The 9,863-nt window shown below is 55.4% G+C and overlaps 1 protein-coding gene across 3 annotated transcripts in view; it reads right to left on the bottom strand.

Annotated features, from left to right (window-relative positions):
* Positions 1-371: 371 nt before the first annotated feature.
* The window catches only part of IL21R (interleukin 21 receptor), a 39,262-nt gene continuing 29,770 nt past the window's right edge, over positions 372-9,863 (bottom strand). For 2 of the 3 annotated variants that reach the window (XM_082429382.1, XM_082429383.1), the window contains exons 8-9: positions 9,353-9,437; positions 6,034-7,560 (exon numbers count right to left, since the gene is read on the bottom strand). In XM_082429382.1, coding sequence (XP_082285508.1) covers positions 6,796-7,560; positions 9,353-9,437 — 850 coding nt within the window. In that variant the 3' untranslated portion in view covers positions 6,034-6,795. Of the gene's footprint in view, positions 4,174-6,033; positions 7,561-9,352; positions 9,438-9,863 lie in introns of those variants that run through there. The other variant, XR_014254679.1, reaches the window with a different exon arrangement.

The raw sequence follows: 9,863 nt of genomic DNA, 5'->3' as shown, positions 1-9,863 counted from the left end.
CCCGAGAAAACAGAGACCTGCGATGACATTTTACATATTGACACAGCTCCGGCTGTTCACCCTGCAGTGTCCCTGGCACATCTGTATCAGCACATAGAGAGCTACATGCTACGTAATCTCTATGGTAGGAGTCCTGGCACTGAGGTCCTGATTTTATTCCCTCTTCACTGAAATTGCTTCCTGGTTTCCCCCATTGAGCATCCTCTCGGCTGCCTTCTCAGGATCCGCCTCCCTTCTTCCTGGAGCTCAATCAGATCTCATTCAGTCTGCTGCTGCTGCCAGCCTCCTCCCACGTCCCCTCCCTTCCCTTGCAGCCTCGTTTCGCCCAAGGCCACCCAGGACCCTGGGCTGAGAGTGAGCTCTGTCCTTGGGCCCTTGACCCACTTATGCCGTGGACTTTCCAGATGTGCACGTGCATATATGTGTTGTGTGTGTGAAGTATGTGTGTATGTGTGTATATGTACATGTGTGTGTGCGCACACACATGTGATCTCCCTGCTTAGTGTGGTCTCACTGCCCACACCGCCCACTGCCCAATGCAGGTCCACCCACCCAAGGAGTAGAATTCAGTCCTTGTTGAATTTTAAAAAGAACCTACTAAAAATAATTAATTATTAATTAATTAATTAATAAAAAAGAACATACTGTGGTTACCAAAGGGGAGAGGAGACGGGGAGGGACAAATTGGGAGGTTAGGATTAACACATACAAACAACTATACATAAGACAGGTAAGCAACAAGGATTTACTGTGTGGCATAGGGAATTATACCCAATATCTTGTAATAACCTATATGGAATATGGAAAGAAAAAAAAAAAGACACACACACGCAAAAACCCCAAAAAACGAATCACTAGGCTATACACCTGAAACTAACACAATATTGTAAACCAGCTATACTTCAATTTAAAAAAAAGAACCTACCCGTTCACCTTGTGTCCTCATCGCCACATTCCCACCGCATGGAGTTTCTGTGACAGTTGTGAAGCCACCTGACAGCGCTGGCAGATGCTAGTGGAGCCCCTGGACCGCAGCGTGGGGAGGGCACCGCCTTCAGCCGGCTCCTCAGCCAAGTTCCAGTGGTCACCAGCAGGTGGCAGCAGCAGCCCAACATCTCCATTTCCTGCTGGTTCATCTGGGTCTCCAGATGTCTGTAGCTCGCTGTCTATCCATGTTTAAGGTTGAGATCAACAAAAGCTTGCTGGGGTTGGGGGGACTTGGCCACAGAGATGATGATAAAGTGACAACATTTTCTGAGCACTTGCAATGTGCCACGCTGCTCTCCACACTTCACACATATTAACTCTTGGTCTCAACAACAGACCTAAGAAAGTATGTCCAATTAATATACCCATTTCATGTATGAGGAAACCAAGGCACAGGAAGTAAAATAATTCCTGCAGGTTGGAAGCTAGTAAGTGGATCTACTGGCTTCCCAACTCAGGCCATCCAGCCTCAAAGCTCTCCCCCTTGACACTTCTTTTTAGGGATGGGGTTTGCTTTGGGGTGGGCAGCCAGCATGATGCTGAGAGACCCACAAAATGGCAGAATGCAAAATTTCTTTTCTGGGAACATCACTTTTTAAGAGAAAACCCCTCACGCCTGTTGCCACTGTAGATGAAGGAAGATCCCCAGCTGCTCCACAGTGTGAGCAGTGGGGGGAGGGGGAGTGTCTCTTGCTCCATTCACAGACTTCAAGGAGGCCCCTATTTTCACTTTCATGTCCCATTCTGGGCCATTTCCAAGTCCAAGGGCAAGTGGGTCCCTCCTGGTTTCAGTCCCCTCCCTCCTCTCTGCCCGCTTCTTTGTCAGTCACATCTCTGCCTTTGATTGATTGATTCATTGATTCATTCAGTATTTGTTGAGCACCTGCTATGTGCCAGGCACCATGCTAGGCTCTGAGACCGAGTAGTGGATAAAACAGACAAAAACCCTGTTCTAGTGGGAAAGACAGTAAATATGATAAGCAAGTAAAAGACATATGTTAAAAGCACAATAAATGTTATGGAAAATAATAAATCTAGGTCTGTGGGGTGCTGCAGTTTTGAGTAAGGAGACTAGGGTGGGTCCCATTGTGAAGGTGACATTTGAGCAAAGACTTGACTCCGCTTGTTTTCCATTCATGTGTTGATGCTTCTTGACTGCAGGTGACCCCCTGTCCCATCCCCTTCATTGTGGAGAGTTTATACGCCTTTCTCCTTTGCTCTTGGTGTCATGATCTCCCCAGAGGGAAAGTACCTTCGCTCACTCTGCCATCACCCACAGAAGGCCCGTTCTGGGTTTTGTTTTTGTTTTTGTTTTTTTTTGGCCGTGCAACGCGGCATATGAGATCTTAGTTCCCTGATCAGGGATCAAGCCCGCACCCACTGCAGTGGAAGCGTGGAGTCTTAACCACTGGACCGCCAGGGAAGTCCCCTATTCTGGGTTTTGATGGTGCATCTGGGGGGACCACAGCTGGGGCGGGCTGTGACGGGCTATCCTGCATGCAGTGCCAGCAGCAGCCCAGGCAAACCGAGTCCCCAGATGGGTGGGAGGAGGGGGGAAGAGGCTCTCCCTCCAACAAGAGGCCAAAAAGGAGCTGAGGATGCAGAGTGGAGAGCACGGACTCCGGGTGACTGGGCAAGTCACTGCCCCTCTGGGCCTCTGTTTCCCCAGCAGTAAAATGAAGGGCTGGGTCCAATTTGCACTCTCTCCCTCCTTCCCAAAGTAGGTGGTCCGGGACATCCAGAGAGCATCCGAGGCTGAGACCTTGCAGTAACTGATGGGGAAATGTCTGGACGCTAGAGTTCTTGGGTTCTTTAAATCCTAGCACAGGGCAATGTCAGCTTCAGGGTATTTCTCTGGGAAGGAGACTGGAGAAGGGCTGGGACCACAGCACTTTCCTCATCTGACCCAGAGGCCAGCTGAAGGTGATGGCAGAGAAGCACATACACATTTAATGTCCCTGTCCTCATCCTCCCTTTTCATCCCCAGAGTCAACCGAGAGGCTGATTCCTGCCCCACATTACAAAAGAGGAAACAGGTTCAGAGACAGCGAGCGACTTGCCCAAGGTCATTCATGATACAAGATGGAGCCTGGTCCTCAGGCCCCTTTGAATGTGGTCCTTCCTTGGGATGGGAAGACAGTCCTCACTACAGGGATGAGATGAGAATACTGTCCAATACAAGTGACAGAAACCCATCCCACACGTGCTTAAGCAAAAATAAGGAAACTTACAGCTCACTGATTCAGTCAGAATAGGCTGGGTTATGCTGTGGTAACAATCAGCCCCCAAATCTTAGCAGATTAGAATAAAAGATTTATTTCTTGCTCACAATACGTGTCCATCACAGGTGAACTAGAAGTTCTGCTCCACATCTCCCCACTCGAGGCCCCGGGCTGATGGAGAAGCCACCATCTCACACATCACTGGTCACTGTGGCACAGAGGAACACTCTGAAGGGCATCACGACTGTCAGTTCAATGCTCTGGTCCAGAAGTGAGACTTACCACTTCTGCTCACCACTCATTGGCCAATCCTGGTCATGTGGTGCCATCTGACCACAAGGTGGGGCAGAAGGCCAAGAGCTGGAAATACTTGGTGAACAGTATGACTTCCATACTCATCTACCTCAAAAGTCCAGGGGGAATGTAGTTTCAGGCATGGCTGGATCCAGGAGCTTAAGAGGATATTTCCAGGAGTATATGCCCACTTCCCAGCTCTGCTTTCCAGTGTGTTGGCCTCATATTAGGTGAGCTGCTTCTTCCTGGTGCCCCCTCCCCGGTCCCACCACCCAGCAGCTCCAGGCTCAGTCTAGCCCTACAGCTGAGCAGTCCCAGCAGGAAAAGCGTATGGACCAGCTTGGTCACATGTCTCACCCTGAACTGGCCCTGAGGCCGGGAGGATAGAATGTTCTCTTGGCCAGGCCTGGGTGACTCCCAGAGCTGGGGTCAGCTACCCCAACGATGCTGTGAGGGCAGAAGCACAGGCACCCACAGGTGTTTGCTGAGAGTTTCTTCACCCCTGACCTAGGTGCCTTCCAGCGGAGCGAGGTGAGGATAGCTGGACTTGGGATCAGGAGCCCAGAGTTCAAGTTCTGACTCTGACATTTAATTCAGTGTGTGACCTCAGGCAAGTCAGCGGCCCCTTCTGCACCTTCATTTGTCAGATGGATATCCTGCCCCTTGGAGCCTGCAGATGGAAAAGGGCTGGGTCAGGAGCCTGCCTCTGAAAACAGGGTCATTAGCAATTCTGGCCTGGACTCTGGGTGACAGGGAACTGCCTTCCCCACCCCCATGTGTTCAGGGCTGGGTCACACCTCCAGGCCTTTGCTCAAGCTCTTCCCTCTGCCTGAGTAGCTGGTGTCCCTAACAACTCCTATTCACTTTTCAAAGCCCAACGAATACCACCTCCTCCCTGAAGCCCCCCGGGGCCTTCCTGCTGCCTGTCTGGGCTCCCACCCGTGGTGTGCCGGGGCTGCCTCCTACGAGCTAGGAGAGTTGATTGTAAACATCTCTTCCAACCGCATGTTTAAAGTCCTCAAGTTGGTAGCTTGAAATTGACCGTGGTGAAAGTGTTTACACCATGGAAATAAGCAAACACTGCAAATCAGGCTTTACTGAAGGCCCACTAGGTGCCTGATGGGGGTGTAAAGCAGTGAACAAAAGAGGCAAAGTTGTTGCCTTCGTGGAGCTTAGGTTTGATATTTCATCCTTGTCTCTAGCAACTGTTTATCTCCATCCACCTATCCAACTGCTCTTCCTTCAAGCCTTTACCATGAGCTGGGTCCCCTTCAAAGACAGAGCTGTTGAGGAACCACGTCTGGCCCAGGCCAGAGCCCCATCCCCCCGCCCCCCGGCCTGGCATCAGCCAGTGTCCCAGGTGTCCCCTTCCCCTACTCCCCGGCCCAGAGCTGTGTGTGCTGGAGAGAGAGCTGAGCTGCTTCCACGGGGAGCCTGGGGCTCACGGGGTGCCTGGAACCTGTGGCCTCCGTGAGGGTGTGAAAACCACAGCACACCTTGACCCAAGCATCTCCAGGGTGATGGTGGGGGATGGTGAGGGCTGCTCACACCTGCGGGAGCTGTGGTTTCGCACTTGGGCTCCCATCCGAGCCTCACACCTTGATCCCAGGTTAACAGTATCACTACTAAGACCATCAATGTTGTAGAACTTTCAGAACCAAGGAATCCCATGTTCTCTCAGTGACTTCTTCCAATCATCCCCTTTTACAGAAGAGTCACAGAGAAACTATCAGCAGGATCGACAGCTCAGCCCTCGTCCAAAAGCAGAGACAAGCCAGAGCTTCAGGCACTGCCCTGCATGCAGCCTGGCCTTTGGGGAGGACCACAGGCCAGGCAGGTCCAGGCCAGGGTAGGGATTCCCCTCAGGGCTCTGAGAGCCGGTGGCTGAATCAGACTCTGCTATTTTAACCCTGCTTCGTGAACTCGAAAAGGCTGCCTCTAAAGGTAAGCACCCTTAGGAGGAAAACGATCTCTTTTCTTTCTGTCTTTTTTAACGTATGAGTTGTATGCAATATGCAGCACCAACATGGAGCTCCTGTCCAAAGCTGACGTCCGATAAGGTGCCTTCAGAACGTCACAAAGAAGTATTTTCTTAGCATCTTAAATTCACATTTCAGCAGTTTCTCCGACCAATCATCAAAAAGAACTTGACTTCCTCCAATTCCCCAGGGCAAGCAAGTAAGACGCCAGGGGATCAGGACCACCGTGTCATTACTGCCAAGTCCGGCCTGCGGCCCTCCCCAGCGTGAGTGCCAAGGGGAGCGTCCTCTCGCCGTCTCCCAGCACCTGCATGTACTCAGTAAATGTGCTCAATAAATATTTCTGGGGTGCATAAAGGGAACAACAAAACGGGCAGCAGGAGCCAGAAAAAGAAATCTTGGTTGGTGAGGGGCTGATTCTAAGAAACTAAGCTGATTTTAAACCCGGAATCCCCCAAGTGCCCCTCTGCAGGGTGGGACAGCCTGCAGGTACCTGGGCTGTGTCTGGTTTCTCACTCCCACCCACCTCCAGCACAAGCCTTGGTCCTGGCCGCAGAAGGAAGGAAGCTGACGTTTATTGAGAGTCTGGGCTGCACACTGTACGTGGGCGACCTCTCCAATTTCTCCCCAGGGTAGGTCAGGCCGCCCCCATTATTAAGACAGGAAACTCCAGCCCAGAGAGGGGAAGTGACTCACCCAAGAAGGCACAGCCAGGAGGTGTCAGAGTCAGGATTCAGAGCCAGGTCCACCGGCTCCCCCCAAAATCTTCCCACCCCCGGGGTCACTGTGGGCTCGCTTGGTCCCCTTCCCCTCCCCCTGAAAGGCGGTAAGGAACAGTTTGGACTTTATGTGGCTCTGCAGGCAGGACCTGGGGGGCTGGGCTTGGTGTCTGTCCCAGGCAGTGCCCTGGTCCCAGCAGGCCCAGTGGGCAGCACTGGACCAGCCTCTCGGCACGTGACCCGGGGGTCACCCACGTGCCTCGGAGGGAGGGAGGCTGTCATCACGTGCCCACAGACACGCGTGCCGCTCACATTCGCGCACACAGGAAGCTCACGCCGGCACAGACACACGAGTGGCCTTGGGAATATGGCAGAACCATGGGCGAGCTCCGTGTCCACAGGCACGCAGGCTACTCACACGCGCAGCCACGCCAGTGGGCACCTGAGCCCCAGACACGCGCTGTAAACACCAGGCTCAGGGGTCCCATCCGGGAGACCGAGGGCTGCAGGCCTCTTTACACCTCAGCCCAGGTGACCCCGTCCGTGGCTCGTGGCTCAGTGGCATGGCCGGCTCTGGACGGCCAGGCAGCCTCACTAGCTGACCTGGGGCCCAGGCCCTGCAGGTGGAGGGGCCGTGACCACCCACTGGCGGAGGTAGCTCCTGGGGGGCCCTTCGTCCCTGGGGCTACTGAAGTCATGCTCCACGGGGCTGCCGCAGTCAGAGTCCGCGAAGCCGCTGTCAAACGTGTCCATGTCCAGGCCAGCTGGGGGCGAACCTGCCTCGCTGTCCGACACCCCTCGGGGCGACCCGCCATCCCAGGGCGGCCCGGGGGCCCAACCCTCTTCATCCTTGAGGTGCAGCTTTATCCTGTCAAGGAGGCTGCCCAGGGGGCCCCCCGGCCCGGCAGGGCCACTGGCTGAGACGAAGCCACAGGATAGGACGGTGGCCCCCGTGCCCAGGAGCGAGTCCTCCGTGCCCGGGCCAGGCTCCAGGCCGGCGTCCAGGTTCAGGGCTGGGTAGCCGTCATCCCCGCAGGTGCAAGGCCAGGCGCACAGCCCCTCTGCGTCCACCACGGTCACCGTGTCGATGGATACCAGGCCGTACGGCCGGTCCCTCTCCTGGCTGTGAGCTGAGCTGCCCAAGCTGCCGGCGGTGGAGCGGGCTGGGCCCCAGGAGCCCGGCTCAAGCACCCCGTCGGCTTCCACCAGGTCTGGGGGCTCCGGCAGCTCTGTGGACACCAGCCCCTTGGCTGCAGTCTGCGGTGGGCACTGGCTGTGCATCTCCAGGGACAAGGGCACCCCTGGGCTCCAGGATCTCAGCTCCAGGCTGGAGGCAGTGAAGGGGGTGCCCACCCATTTCTGCGAGAGAGAAGAGGAGGGAGAGTCATGGATGGGATGGGGGACAAGGGGCGGCAGGGGAGCATGTCAACAGACAGACACAGAGACCAGACAGACAGCAAGAGAGAAAGAGACAAAGACTCCAGAAGATAAAGAGAGAGATGGGGGTGGGGGGAGATGAGCACCGTGCTGTGTCCCTGTCGAGGGACAGTCCCTGCCGCTGTCCCGGCCTCCCTGGGCCTCAGTCTCCCTGCCTGTAGCAGGGAGCCACGGCCCTCAGCAGCCTGCAGGCGCAGACAATCCGCTGCTCAGTGGCCTGGGGTCTGTATGGGTGTGGGTCCGAGATTCCCGAGCTGTGGGGACGAGGGGCAGGAGGCCCTGAGAGCTGAGTGACAGAGCCCCCACCAGGCCTTCTGTTTTATGTCCTCGGGGAGATTTCTTGAAACCATGCATTCTTCTGTTTGTGTCCTCATCAGAGTGGACACATGACCAGGGAAGAAGCCCCAATTCTTCTGGTCACGGCTGTGTCCCCAGAGGCTCACGCAGTGCCTGGCGCACAGTAGGCACCCAATAAATGTATATTAACTAAATAATGAATGGAGTGAATCAAGGACCAGCCACTCAGAATAGATAAGGGCTGTGGGGTGACAATGGACTGAGGCAGCCGTCCCTAAACTTTAAGGATCCCCCTGCCCTCACCTGCCAGGGGTCCCACTCATGACACAGGGTCTCCATCCAGCTGGCAGAGAAAATCCCTGAGAACCAAAATCTCCCAGTTTTGAGCCTACTCCATCAGAAGGCTCCTCTCAGAACCCTGCTGAGGCCGCCACCACTGATTTGAAGTCACTTCTCAGCTGTGTGGCCTTGAGCCAGTTACTTACCCTCTCTGTGCCTCAGTTTCTGCATCTGTAAAATGGGCCTGCTAATAGTCCCCACTCCACAGGGTGGTTGTGGGGATTAAATGATAAATTAAATAACATCTGTGGCGCTCCTAGCAGAGTGCCTGGTGCACAGCAAGTGCTGTATGAGTATTGGTAAAACAAACACAAAATAGATGTGATATTTGAGCTTCAGGGAAAGTGCAGAGGAAAGAGGAAAAAGTCTATCCAATGTGGGCTGCAGCCTAGGCTCCTCCCCTGCCCGGCTCTGAGCCTCGGTCTCCTCGGTCTCCTCGTGGTTCCCCTGGGATGGTGGAGCACTCCCCCCTCCCCACCTGCAGAGGCTGCTAAGAGGATGAAAGGGTGGAGGTGAGACAGCGCTCAGTGAGCGCCAGGCAGACAGCAGGTCGCACTTCCTGACTTCCAGGCTCTGCTGGAGCAGGTGGGTCACCACATCCTCTCTGCGGTGACTGCCGCCACCGGGTGGGTGGTGGTAAATAGGCACAGAGAACCCAAGGGCGATGGCGCTGGTAGCAGGGGTTGGGGCCTGGATGGGGCTGGTGTATTTTGCAGGCAGGGCCATATCCTTCCCAGAAGCTGCTCCCTCCCCACCTCCACAGCAAGGGCTTCTACCAAAGGACCAGGAGACCACTTTGTGGCTCAAGGGACCACCTGGCTCACCCTCTCTCCCAGTTTGGCTCCTCGGGCTGGGAAATGCTGCAGGATCTTGTTTAATTCTTAGGCCAACTCTGCCCCACTGGAAGTATTTCCTGCACTTTGCATGTGCAGAGACTGAAGCCTGGTTCCGGGCCGGGTCGGGGATCTGGGTGCCCCGGGCCTACAGGGTGGGGCTGGTGGTCTAGGTGTGTGGGTGGAAGCAAGCTCCCAGAGGGTGGGAGGCTCCCAGGGGCTCAGCACGTGGTGGGGACACTCACCTTGAAGTCTCCGCTGTGGCCCAGGTACAGGGGCTGGAAGAAGGGCTCTGGGCTGGGCACCTGCACCCACACCTTTTTCCATAGCCTGGGAGGGCAGAGACGAGGTGAGCCCCCCGCATCTCCCAGAGGGCAGCCGGGCCTCCCGCTCAGATGCTCCCCAAATGTGTCCTGCGGGAGGCTCAGAGCCTCCAAGACACACCCAGGCCCCTCCCTTCCGCCCCTCTGCCCCAGGCCTCAGTTTTCACATCTGTAAAATGGGGCAGCCAGTCTCCTGAAGGTGCTCCGAGTTTAAGGGCTTGGCTGCCTATTCTCTGCTGAGCCAGTGCTGGCCCCTGAGCCTTGACTTCCTCCTCCACCACCAGGGATGAGCCAACAGCCAATTCCGTGGGGCTGTAGGGAGGGGTCAGGAAGTGTAGGCACAGCACCAGGCACCCCAGCACCCAGAGACTGGCCTGCAACACTCTCTGTGATTCGCAGGCTTCTCTGCATTGAACAGGGTATGCAGGGCCCC

The sequence above is a fragment of the Balaenoptera physalus genome (assembly GCF_965194825.1).
Source record: "Balaenoptera physalus genome assembly, chromosome: 16".
NCBI classification, from domain to species: domain Eukaryota; kingdom Metazoa; phylum Chordata; class Mammalia; order Artiodactyla; family Balaenopteridae; genus Balaenoptera; species Balaenoptera physalus.
The sequence above is the reverse complement of the archived record's forward strand: the minus strand, read 5'-3'. Positions and strand labels throughout refer to the sequence as shown.